A 13,818-nucleotide genomic window follows, 5' to 3' on the forward strand; every position below is an offset into this window, starting at 1 on the left:
GTTATATTGGCTGGGTCATGAAAATATTCATTGTGGGCCTCATGCAGCCAGTGGGCTGTGAGTTTGACATTCTTGGTCTAAACCTATTGGTCTGCTTATTTTTCATAAAACTTAGTTTCCAGACATTTTAGTATGTGTTATTTTTGTTTATTTTATTACTGATTGTTTGTCTTTGTTATAGTAGGAGGCATATTACATGATTATTTGCTCAAATGTTCTAAATTCTAACAGTATAATAAAGTAGTTGAATATAATAGTAATCTCTAGGAAACATAAACTTTTTTCACTCTTTCATTATGATACACATAAATAACTTTGTGTCAGTTGCCACCTAAATTTAATGTCTCCTGTTACCTCTTAGAAGTTGGAATTAAATGGACTAACATCTTCTCACCAAACACGGTGGATGACTTTATCTTTGCCTATATACTGGGAGTACTTTTACTGGATGCTGTCCTGTACGGCTTTGTGGGTTGGTACGTAGACGCTGTCTTTCCCGGAGAGTATGGTGTGCCCAAGCCATGGAACTTCTTTTTGCTGGTAAGTTGTGCTGCTTCTGTTACTGAGAGAGACCACAGTGCTTATGGATATGACTTGTAATTTATATGAAAGGCAGCAGTAGTTAATTTTCCCTGTCTATAACTGAGTCAATAGGTCAGGTGAAAGAATCAATCTAATTACTTGAGGCATATGAATTCACTAACCTTTCCTAAAACACTAGAAAGCCTCTACTGCATATGTAACCTGTAGTTCACAGCCTGCCATCCAAAACTTTACAATTCTTAATAATCCGTCACTTTGCAGGCTAGTGTTTCATAAGGGATTAAACTCCAGCATAAGAAGTTAGCATAATATAGGGTCTTTGGATACTAACACGGAGAAGTTATGTTCTATATCATGGCGCTCACCACATTTGGTTAGCCACATTTCTTCATAGCTAGAGCCATAGCAAAATGGGCAGCATGTACATCTTGTCTCCCTTCTTTTTTCCTCTTATTATCACTGGCTTACATATAGCTAAGAGAAGATATGGCGGAGTGAGGTAATATGTTCTGCTTTGACCTCATTTTGCAGTGATTTCCTCTGGTTTCTCTCAGATATTTTATGATTAAACTAGAGGCCCAGTACACAAAATTCATGCACAGGGTGGGGGTGTTCCTCAGCTCAGCCTGCACCCTCTCCAATCTGGGACCTCGAGGGATGTCCCTCTCACAACCCAGGACTGCTGGCTCTCAAATGCTTTCCTGCCTGCCTTTCGGATTGCCCCTAACCACTTCTGCCTGCCAGCCTGATCACCCCCTAACCACTCCCCTGCCAGCCCGATTGATGCCTAACTGCTCCCCTGCCAGCCTGTTTGCCTCTAACTGCCCTACCCTGCAGGCCTGGTCACCTCTAACTTCCCTCCCCTGCAGGGCTGATCGCCCCCAACTGCCCTCCCTTGCAGGCCTGGTCCCTTTCAACTTCCCTCCTCTGCTGGCCATCTTGTGGTGGCCATCTTGTGTCCACATGGGGGCAGGATCTTTGACCACATGGGGGCAGCCATATTGTGTGTTGGTAAATCTGCATATTACTCTTTTATTAGATAGGATAGAGGCCTGGTGCATGGGTAGGGACCAGCTGGTTTGCTTTGAAGGATGTCCCATTTCAGAGTTGGGGTTCCCTTGGGGCGTGAGGTGGCCTGGATGAGGGGCCTGTGGTGGATTTCAGGCTGGCAATGCCCTCTGGTAATCCAAGTATCTGGAATTTATTTAGATCTTTTACAATTGAAACTTTGTAGCCTGGAGTGGAGCCAAGCCTTCTGCCCCAAAGTGGTGGCAGCCATTTTTGTTGGAATTTATTTACTTTCTATAATTAAAACTTTAGGCCTGGGCTGGCCAGGCTGCAGAAAATTGGCTTCCTCCATTGCCAGGGGCAACCCTAGCCTCCTGCTCTCTGCAGCTTTATGGCTGCTGCCATTTCTGTTGGGATTTATTTATCTTCTATATTTGAAACTTTATACCCTTGAGTGGAGGCCTGGGCCTGCCAGGGTGTCTGGAAAGCTTGGCTTCCTCCATTGCTGAGGAAACTCAAGCCTCCCTCCTGCTCTCTATGGTGGCATCACCTTGGTTGGGGTTAATTTGCATACTCACTCTGATTGGGTGGTGGTCATGGCTAGTGGGTATAGTGGAGTGATGGTTAATTTGCATATTATTATGTAGGATAGAGTCATCTCTTTTTATGCCTTGGGGATTCAAATTATAGCCAATTAGTTCTAAAACTTAATCCCAAGAAATGTTCTGCCTATGTCAATATAAAGGTTAGCAGGCTAAATGACATTCTACTGCTTTTTCTTCAGTAATGTTTTCAATGATTTCATTTTATTCTCTTAGCACTCTTATTGGTTTGGGGAAAAAACAAAGAAAACAAATGGAACAAAGAAATTTTATGAGAAAATTGAAAGCAAGTATTTTGAAGTTGAACCTACTGGTTTGGTGGCGGGTATCCAGATCCAACATTTGTTCAAGGTATTTTTCACACATCTCTTTTTTTGATGAAACTGATACTTAGTTTACAATTCATTGTAAATGTTTGCTATTAGAAATACCAAGAAAAAGATCACATGATAAAAGGTTATGGGCATTCTGTTTACTTCCTTTGAGAAAGATATAAATGAAACTTATACAAAATATAATCAAATTTTCTCCTTTCTCCAAAATAGTATCAGGCTTTCTGTAAACTATAATTGTGGTCTTCTATGAATATATTCATTTTAAAATGTAGGGTCTAGAAGTGCGATTTTCAACTGGTGTGCCACAGTGTTTTAAAATGTGATTATTTAGGGGTGCTATCTCTTTTTTTATTAGATTGTCAAATAAAAATTACAATAGCCAACACACAAAAATAGCCAGCCAGTGTGAATTAATCAAAATTACACCTATTTTAATCAGATCAGCAAGAATTGTATTTTTTGGTGTGCCACATAAATTTTAGTAATTTAGTTGGTGTATGTCATGAGATGAAAGGTGAAAATCACTGATCTAATTTCTGTTCACAAGGTTTTGCACTTGTCTATCTGTATTCTCCTCTCTCAGGGGAGGAATTCTTGTATCTCTCAATCTATCTGGATCAGTTGCAAGCATGTAGCATACAGGTATTCTGTATACTTACTGGCAATACATTGCCTCTTGAAGGTCTACCTACCTTAATTTGATTTCCTAACCCTACAGCTTTGGGAATCACAGATCTTCCCATGCAAATTCAGGTTAATTTTGGAGGTGTTTGTACTCTAGTGTGCTACATGCAGGTCTCTCTTTTGGTTATGTGGAGCCAAATACAAAATTTGTGTTTTGCTCCTCAGGATTGCTTTGGCTACTTGTTTTTCTGCTTTTGCTTGTGTGTGTGTGTGTGTGTGTGTGTGTGTGTGTGTGTGTGATCCATACAAATTTGGTAATTTTGTGTTCTGTTTCTTTTTTAAAAGCCATTGCAGTTTTTATGGGGATTGCATTAAATCTGTATACTGTTTTTGAATAATGTGGACATTTTAACTATCCTGATTCTTCCAATCCATGAATATGGAATATCTATTCATTTCTCTGTATCTTCTTCAATACTTTCAGTGTGTAAGTCCTTCATATACTTTAAGTTTATTCCTAAGTATTTTATTCTTTTTGTTTCAATTATAAGAGAAATTTTTCCCATATCTTTTTCTGAAACTTCATTGTTAGTATATAGGAATGCAATGTATTTTTGTATATATATTTTTGGTATTCTACAGCATTACTATATTTGTTTATTGTTTCTACTAGTTTTTTGGTGGTCTTTAGGTTTTCTATATACAGAATCATGTAATCTGCAAAAGGTGACACTTTTACTTCTTTATTCCGAGTTGGGATGCCTTTTATATTTTTCTCTTGACTGATTATATCTTTCTGATTTCTCTGGCTAGAACCTCCAGTACTATGTTAAATAAGAGAGGTGAGAGTGAGCATCCTTGTCTTGTTCCTGATCTTAGAGAAAAAAAGCTTTCATGTTTCACTATGAAGTATATTAGCTGAGGGTTTGTCATATATGGCCTTTATTATGTTGAGGTACTTTCCTTCTATATTAATTTTATTGAATGTTTTAATAATGAATGGATGTATCTTGTGAAATGCTTTTTCTACATCTATTGATGGGATCATAAGATTTTTATCCTTTATTTTGTTAATGTGGTGTAAGACATTGATTATTTTGTGTATGTTGAACTATCCTTGCCCTCTAAATCGTGATGTTCTATCTTTTTAAATTATTATTGAATTCAATTTGCCAGTATTCAGCATTTTTACATTTGTATTCATGAGAGATATCAGTCTGTAGTTTTGTTTTGTTATTGTTATATTTGCCAGGTTTTGTATCAAGGTTACGATGGCCTCATAAAATGTGTTGGGAAGTGTTGCCTTTTTTTTAGTTGTTTGGAAGAATGTGAGGACAGATATTAAATCTTCTTTCTCTGAAAACATGGCTACTGTGGATGGTGGCCACCCTCCCAACAATAACCTCAGCTGAACAGTCACCTCACACAAAATGAGGCCCATTTTTGTGTGAGGTTGTCTTTGTTGTGACTATACAACAAGCCAACTCTTCTCTCTCCCAAATCTGCATTCTTCCTATTCGCACACAGGTGCTGATCTCAAGAGCATTCATACACACAAATTTCTATCTTACATATACTTCCTGGATGCTAACTCCTATCTTAAGGTGTACTTTCCAGAAAATTTCATTGGTGATTATCTGTACTTGAATCAACTGAGAAAGCAGATGAGAAGATGAGAGGTAGACTCTAGTATAAGGAAGCAGCACAGTGTCAATATGTGGTGAATTAAGATGGTATTTAAGGGAAAATAAATTTTCCTTTGGTGTCATGTTTCAAGCATTTGAAAAAAAAATGTGAGGAAAGTAATATAGGGAATATGGAAGTGGATGGATATTGTTGAGGGAACTGATACACTGGAGATGGCAAATGACAGGCTATATGAGATTACCCATTAGAGGCTAGCTAAAATCTGATGAGATGACCAGGAAGCATATGACAAGATTTTTCTCTCCAGAAACCAAAGAGCATAAGAGCTGAGAACAGTGCCCTTTACTGAAACATAGGAACAGCAGAGCTCTACAGAAGGTTGAATGCCTAATTAAGCAAGTCTGCTGTCCTCGGATGGGGTGAGGTCTTTCTTGTGAAGGAACATAACATAGAGACATAGGATAGGAAATGTAAGATGCAAAAATCTTGTGTTTCAATTCCCCCTGAGCCCTCAGTCTGCCAAAATGGCTCACTCCCCCCATTTAGGGGCTAATACTTCTTTCTCTCTTCCTTAAAAATGATACAGTAGCCTCTGCCCCACAAGACAATTCACACCTCCTTCTGGCAACTGGGAATATAACTTGGGTGATGTCACCAAAGGTGGTAGGCAGCCTCTAAGAGGACTTTCAGTGACCCACATCTCTTGATTTTCATGCCATTTAGTAGGCTCTGTAGAATTAAACACTACACAAGTGACAGACTGCCTCCAGGGCTAAGTCACAGAAGGGGAAATCAGATTCCAACTTGTGAGGATACTCAAGCAGTCACCTAAATGACTGAAGAGAGTCTCACATGGGATGAAATGGCTCCTTCTCTCAGCAACTAGTACCGACTGCCAGCCTTGTGAGTAAGCTACTTTAAAGTGGATCCTTCAATTTTGATCAAGCTTTTAGATGATGTTTTAAATAAAAAACCATGAGACAAAGCTGCCCAGCTCGGCATTTCTGAGGCCAGAAACTATGACAAAAAACACATATTTATTGTTGCTTCAAGCCTCTTTGTTTTGGGTCATTTATTACTCATCAATAAACTTTAAATAGATTTGGTACCTAGAAGTAGGATGCTGCCATCACAAGTAACTAATAATGTGGGAGTAGCTTTGGAATTGGGAAGTGAGGGAAGCTGGAAGAACCTTGAAGAGAGTGTTGGTGAAGCTTAAAGAGCCTAGAACAGACTGTTAGCAAAAGCCCAGTGGAGGTGACTGCCACTGAAGACTTAGTGGAAGTGAGGAGCTGCTGTTTAAACTGGAGGAAAGAATACTCCCATTATATAACAACTAGTGGCCTGGTGCACAAATTCTCACACAATGAAAGGAAATTAATTAGGATAAATAGTTACTCGTCCTTTCTCTATAAGAGTCAGAGGTGAAAGAAAATTACTAAAATGTACATGAAAATAATATATAAATTAATGAATAAACAAACAATAACAATATGATATAACAACAACAAAGACCTGATAAGAAAACAAAAACAAGACATAAAAACAACAAAATGATATGAAAGCAACAAAAACATGATATAAACACAATGTTAATACAATGTTTGATAAATTGATTAAACTTATTCTAATATCTCCCTGTACACCACATTAAGAGTAAAAGCACTTTCAGAGTGCTTGACTAATTTCCTTTGTGATGAAGTATTTACAACTTTAACTTTAATTACACATGCTCTTCAAACTCAAGAGAAAGCAATATACACCGAGTGGCCAGATTACTATGATCTCTGAATGCGTAATAATATGGCCACTCAGTGTGTATCCTATATAAATAAAGGCTAGTATGCAAATTGTTCCCTCGACCAGAAGTTTCACTAGCAGGCAGGCTGGCCAACCATCCATGTCTCTTCCCCCTGGCCAGGCTGGCCTGACCCCACCCTTGCACAAATTCATGCACCAGGCCTCAAATACATATATACTCACTGAGTGGCCCAATTATTATGCTTTTAGAGATCATAATAATCTGGCCACTCAGTGTATTTGAATGGTTTTCCCAGCTTGGTGAGTTGGCTTAAAGTTTGACTACTACATTTGTGGTCCACTGATTGACTTTACTGTGCTGATAGGTGTTGCCACCAATAGCACTTTCTATAGCTTTTTCACAATGTTGCTCACTTCATCAACAACAAAAGTAGTCTCTTCCGCACTCTGGTAGTCCAGCCCTGCCCTTCTCCACGGCCCTATCATTAATTGTTTTAAATGTGCTGGGTATTCTGGAAAATTCATATCATTTGGAAAAAATGTTGCCTTTGCTACAACATGGAGTAAATTTTCCTTCAGATGGCTTTTCATTGGAGAAATTTAGGGATAGGCAAAATTGAAATGTCACAGTTATTCTGCCACAACTGTGTTCAATAATTTCATCCTTGTTTACCTCATATTTGCTATGAAGGCAGTTTCTACCACTATTGGTAGTATGTGTCAATAACTGTTCTTCAGACATATTCTGTCGAGGACGCCACTTTCTTTCAGCCTCAGAGGTATGTTATGGCAATAGTTGGTCTTCAGACATATTCTGTCGACAATTTCAACTTTAGGATGTCAACAAAATTGTGACATCATTATCAGCACCCACAGCCATCCTTTGTGGGCTGGGCTGGGCTGTAGGCCACATTTCATGCCATGGCAGCATAGGCTGCAATTTGGTGGGCTGTCACTCCGGGGTGGTGGCGGGGCCTGTGTCCCACTTGGGGGAAGCCAAGTGTTGCTTTGTGGCAGTAGGTCCAGGGTGTCATTTCTCTGTGTGCATCACAGCAACTCCTGTATTGAGTGCCCCATGGTGGTCAGTGCATGTCACAGCAACTGGTTGAAAAGTGGTAAGGACACTTAGCATAGTAGGCTTTTTTTTTTTATATATAGATACCATCACCTGCAATAACATGGAAATAGAAAGAAAATGTACCTCACGAACTGTTTGAGCTAAAGATATTTTCAGGCATATTAATGAAGGAACTGCCTGCATTTCTGTTGCCTTAAGTAAAATGTAGTTTATGAGAGGAAAGAGAAGCAGAAGAAAGGACTGTTTAACATAAAGGAGACAGGTATTGGTTTTGATAGTTATTAGTCTCTGTAGATGGCAAGTGATGTTGAAATTAAGGAGTGGCTTCCAATCAAGGAGAAAATCCAGGTCATTGTCAGAAAAACATTATATAACGTTGAAGCCAAATGGTGAGTAAAAACCTTTGCTTTTAAGATAGAAGAAGGATCTAAGGCAGTGCTTCCGAGAGCTTTTCAATCAGACAGCATTGTGGGAGCCTCAGCAGAAACCACAGGTAGAGAAGAATTGTTTCAAATTTATTTGTGGGCCTGGATATTGTCACTAGAGTGAGTGCAATGTTTTAAATAAAACTTTACCAGAAGAAATACCAGCAGCTTATACTAAGACAGAGATAGTAAAAAGAGGACTTTGGATCACCAAAATCTAAAAATAGAAAGCAAGCTAAAAATAAAACTCAGCTGTAGACATCAATTGCCTTTCATGGAAGCATGATTCTGAAGGCAGAACTGGCCACCGGAGGAAGAGCCAAGAGCCTTCTAGGAGGATTCTCTTGTTTTGAGACCTAATCAAGGAACTGTCAACATTCCAATTAGTGGATTTCAATCTTTTCCACTTATTTTGGAGGGAATGTGTGCAGTGTAACCTATATGTATACTACCATTTATGTTGGATTTGTGGGGAAGGATGGGGGATGATAGATTTCATGTCTCTTTGGTTCCCAGGCTTTCAGTTATGAAGTAATTATACTTTAGGTGTGTTCTCTAGAAACTTGACCACAGAAGTCTTATTCACACCTGGACTTGATTAGATGACAAGACCCTGGAATTTGAACTGATCTTATTAAAGGATTGAAACTGTGGAACTGGGAGCAGTTGAAGGCATGTTTGGGAAGAATATGAATCATTGCAGACATCTGGTGAATAATTGTTGGCAGCCTTCATGATGGCTTCCAGCGATTCTCACTTCCTTGCATTAACATCCTTGGACAGTCCGCTCCTTCACTGAATATGGCTGACTCAATTATATTGAATAAATAATATTGTAGAAATGAAGTATGGGACATCCAGGACTTGGCAGTCATTGTGACTTTTTCTCCGGTCTTGAGTATCACGCTCTGAAGATGGCTGCCATGCCATTCAGACTGCCATGTAGAGCAGCTGATGTGGGTGAGAACGAAGGCTTCCCACACACCCAATACAAACTTAAGAATCCCTGCTTGGCAGTGAATGCCCCGTCTCAGCCAGGCCTGCAGATAGCTGGAGCCCTGCTTGTCATTGTGATTGCAGCCTCAGAGAAACCTGCACCAGTCCCACCCATCCAATGTACTACATGTCTATGCTTCGCTGGTAAGCCCAGAAGACATGTATTAAAGCAATAAAGAAGAAATGTGTAGTGAGAGGAACACCAGCATCACATAACTGCTGGAAGTAGAAGCTACTTTTACAGAACTGGACTCACTGCCGGGACCGGTTTGGCTCAGTGGTAGAGCGTCGGCCTGCAGACTGAAAGGTCCCGGGTTCGATTCTGGTCAAGGGCATGTACCTTGGTTGCGGGCACATCCCCAGTGGGGGTGAGAAAGAGGCAGCTGGTTGATGTTTCTCTCTCATTGACGTTTCTAACTCTCTGTCCCTCTCAATTCCTCTCTGTGTAAAATCAATAAAATATATTAAAAAAAAACAAAACAACTGGACTCACTGATAGCAATGGAGATATGACTCCAAAATAATCAAAGCCAATTGGTTTTTAATAAGTGGCAAGTATGGAGTGCCAGTCTGGGACATCTAATCCACAAATGATTGTTTAAAAATCACAGTTTTCTTGAGACAAGATAGATGGATAGCCAACAAGGGTATTGCTCAAGCCATACAAATAAAAAAAAAGAAAAGATAGATTATCAAGAGTTGAGGACAGGTGCCCAGTGCAAATTAGTGGTCTCTTTCACAGTTTCCAGTGTTCAGAGCTGAGGACTCCCATTGACCGAAGGAAGAGCTGGGTTGCTAAGTGAAACACTCTGCAACATCATTGAAAATGTACACGATAATGACTACACACATTTTGCAAAGGGACTTTAGCCATTTATTTGAGTAACCATATTCAGAGATCAAAATATCACCATGGTCCTCTTACGAGAGCAGGGGTATATGCATGCTAGGTAATAATGGAATTCTGGTCCTTGTCTGGCATATAGTGGGTACACTGGGACTATAGACATTCACAGTAGTCGAATGTATAATTAGAAATGACATACTTCGTAGTTATATTAACCCATGCATTGGCCCCCTGGCCTCAAGAAGAGCTGTCATACTGGGAATAACCAAAAGCAGTGTCACATTCTGGGAGGAGAGAGGCAGAGATTAGAGTGATATGAAGAGCAATACCATATTATATCTCCCTCCATTTAATTAACCACTTTAGTTTTTTGCAAAAATCTATCCAGATGGATCCTAGGGGGTGACAAATACCACAAACTCAAGCAAATAGCACTCAGTTACAGCTGTTGTGCCAGATGTGGTATATTTCATCTTTGGTAGGAGATAAACACAGGCTGAGAACATGATATTGGGCCATTAAGACGGCAACTTCTTTTTTTCCATCACCATCAGAAATGAGGTTCAAAAACTTGTATACAGCCTGCACCGGTTTGGCTCCAGTGGTAGAGCGTCGGTCTGTGGACTGAAAGGTCCCAGGTTCAATTCCGGTTAAGGGCATGTACCTTGGTTGTGGGCACATCCCCGGTAGGGGGTGTGCAGGAGGCAGCTGGTCAATGATTCTCTCTCATCGGTGTTTCTGACTCTCTATCCCTCTCTCTTCCTCTCTGTGAAAAATCAATAAAATATATTTTTTAAAAAAACTTGTATTCATTTGAAATGAGCAACAACAGTACTCAAGGATTTGTCCAGGGCAATAAATTCCTTGGCCCTCTATTCTAATATGATTTGAACAGACCTGGACTTGCCATTCATCTTGGAGAGTGTCACTATGGTCCACTATATGATAGTTGGACCAGATAAACAAGAAATGACTAGTATGTTGGAAGCCTTGGTAAGACACATGTATTCTAAGAAGGGGACAGATAAAGCCTATAAAGATTCAGGGGGCTCATTGCATCAGTAATATTTTAGGAGTTTAGTTGTCTGGGACCTGCCAGTTATCCTTTCAAGAGTAAAGGAGTACTTAGTGTAGTTTACACCTCTTGCCATGAAAAAGGAAGAATAATGCCTAGTAGGCCACTTCAGGTTTTGGAGGCATATTGTGTACATGAGGACACTGCTTTTCCCCATACTAAATGGTGTGAAAATCTGCCACTTCTGAGTGGAGTCCAGAGCACGAATGAATGCTGTAGCAGGTCCAGGCTGTAGTAAAAGCAGCCCTGCTGCTCGGACATCACAACCCAGAAGGCCCTGGTATTAGAGGTGTCATGCTGGGAGAAAGTATGCTGATTTCATAGCAAGCTTCAGTGGGAGACTAACAATGCTGATCTGCAATTGAAGCTGAGAACTATACCTTTCAAAAACAGTTCCTGGTATGCTGTTGGGCTTGATGGAGATGAAGTATGAGGCACCAAGTAATGCTTTGTGTCCAGAAATGGCCATTCTGAGAGGATTTTAAGATCATGGTGGAGTAGGGGGAAGCTATACTTACTTCTCAGGATCAATCTGGAATTACAACTAAATCTATAATAATAAAAGTGTAATATGCTAATTAGATCAGACATCTTTCCAGATGTCCTTCGGAACAACCTTCCGGGTGAAGCCAAGGCTGTGAGGGAAGCCTGGATCTCAGGTGCCAGAGGGAAGTCGGACCTGGCAGCTGGGGGAAGGAAGGCCTATTTTTGCATGAATTTCATGCATCAGATCTCTAGTTAAAGAATAATCATCCTGAATAACTTACTGAAGACTAGCTGAAGAGAAGAATTTTAACCAAGGATTTACAGTAAAGAAGCCATATCAAGACTGATAAGGAAGGGTGGGGATGTGAAAAATGCTTGGTCCCACTCCCATGAGTGGCAGCTAAGGTTCTGGAGGGTTATTTCAGCTGCAGGAAGGTTCCGACTGAGAAGGTGGATGCTAAGCTGTGAGCCTGAATCCCCAGAACCAGGAAGAGGTGCCCACATAATACTCAGTTGTGAAAAGCAGAAGTGTTTCTGTCCACCATCAGAAGACAGAGTCCTTTAGAGACACGGGCACCATTCTGAGAGGATTTCAAGATCATGGTGGAGTAGGGGGAAGCTATACTTACACACAGAATTTTGTTCACAGCTATTCATCCTGGGCTCCAGCAGGGAGAGGGTGGACTAGAATTTCCTGAGGAGAGTTTGAGATTTGTGGTGCTGAGGTGACAACCCCATATAGCAGATGCGAACTTGTTGGGTGGAGCACTCCCCTCTGTAATGCATCAGCCTTGGGAAAAACAATTGCCTCACCTTCTGGACATCCTCTCACCCCACCCTGCGAATTCAGGCCCTACTGAAGACTGAGTTGCATTGGCCAGGGTGTTAGACGTCTGGACAGACTCAGGGGGTGTCAGTGCCTGAGTTGTCTGGTTTTGGGGTAGGGTTCATTTCCTCCACTTTCTTGTGAATTTGACAGGCACTTTCTCCTCATGGAAAATCTGACTGAACCACCTTCTTGGGTTCTGGCAAACCCAATCTCCGGGCTTCAGAGACCCCATCCACCTGACTTCTAGTGCCTCCACCTGGATGAGGTCAGGGCAAAATTTGTGCAACACACTCATGATTCTGGGGCAGGAACCACACCCACTAACTTCCCTGAAGCCTGGCCAGCACCTTCCCCTCACAGGAGATCCTTCTGACTCCACCAGAGGCTTTTTCAGTGACTGGACCTAACAAGTATCCAGCAGGCAAAGGCAGGTGGAAATGGATTGTGGGAACTCCTGGAACATTTGCTGACTTGCCTCTGGCCCAATGCGGGATGAAAACCTTGGTGCACAGCTTGGTCCTTCCTAAATACCCCTAGCCCAGCAGAGGTAATCACAAACTGTGAATTGCTATAGTTCCAAACAGGTTACTGAAGGCCAGTCACACACATGTCTGACATTAACCTCCCTGCAGTCCCTCCTAAGAGGCCCAGAACCAACACACCCAGTGGCCAGCATCAGACAACACTGGAACAGGATTCAACAACTTCACAAGCAGCATATTCAAAGGGAGATATCAGCAGGCACTAAACCTGCTGAATTCTGCTTCATGTGGTCAGCACTTGCACAACAGCTCACATGCTGTAGGCATGGTTGAGCCTCATAGGCAGCCAGCCTGAGTGCCAATCCCATGCACAAAGGGGCTAATAGCAAGCAAGACTCAATTACAAAAGGATGGCCCACATAACATACACAAAGGACATTCCTAGAGCACCCAGCTCAGGAGAACTAGGGAATGTGTGACATGACACCTACTACTAAAGCCACCCCACAAAGACTGGGAATCATAACAGATCTACCTAATACATAGAAACAAACACAAAGAGGCAGCTAACTGGGGACCCAAAGTGAAAGAACAGGAAAAATATCTAGAAAAAGAGCTAAGTGAAATGGAGGCAAGCAGCTTATCAGATATAGAATCCAAAATAATGGTCACAAGGATGCACAAGGAATTTAGTGAGAACTACAACAGCATGAACAAGGACATATAAAACATATAAAAAGGACCAGAGAGAAATGAAGAATACAATATATGACACCAAGAATACACTTTAAGGAATAGAGTAGGTTCAATGAAGCAGATAATCTACTCGATCAATATGTAAGACAAGTTAGGAAATAAAACCTTCTATCAGAGCAGGAAAAAAGATAACTAAATAGAATGAGGATAATTTAAGGGACCTTTGGGATAATATGAAGCTTAACAGCATCTGCATTATAGTGATGTCTGGAGAAGACAGAGAGCAAGAGATCTTGAACTTGATTAAAGAAATAATAATAAAAAACTTCCCTAATCTGGTGATGAAAAAAGACACACAAGTCTAGGAAGCACAAAGAGTCCCAT

At 40.8% G+C, this 13,818-nt stretch overlaps 1 protein-coding gene across 1 annotated transcript in view; it reads left to right on the forward strand.

Moving 5' to 3' along the window:
• LOC118731566 (phospholipid-transporting ATPase ABCA3) overlaps nt 1-13,818 on the forward strand; it is a 246,857-nt gene that overhangs the window by 86,984 nt on the left and 146,055 nt on the right. Inside the window, exons 10-11 of the mRNA XM_045589342.1 lie at nt 362-540; nt 2,370-2,504. Of these exons, the coding sequence (XP_045445298.1) occupies nt 362-540; nt 2,370-2,504 (314 nt within the window). The remainder of the gene's footprint in view (nt 1-361; nt 541-2,369; nt 2,505-13,818) is intronic.

The sequence above is a fragment of the Pipistrellus kuhlii genome, unplaced genomic scaffold, assembly GCF_014108245.1.
Source record: "Pipistrellus kuhlii isolate mPipKuh1 unplaced genomic scaffold, mPipKuh1.p scaffold_m20_p_31, whole genome shotgun sequence".
Taxonomy (NCBI): domain Eukaryota; kingdom Metazoa; phylum Chordata; class Mammalia; order Chiroptera; family Vespertilionidae; genus Pipistrellus; species Pipistrellus kuhlii.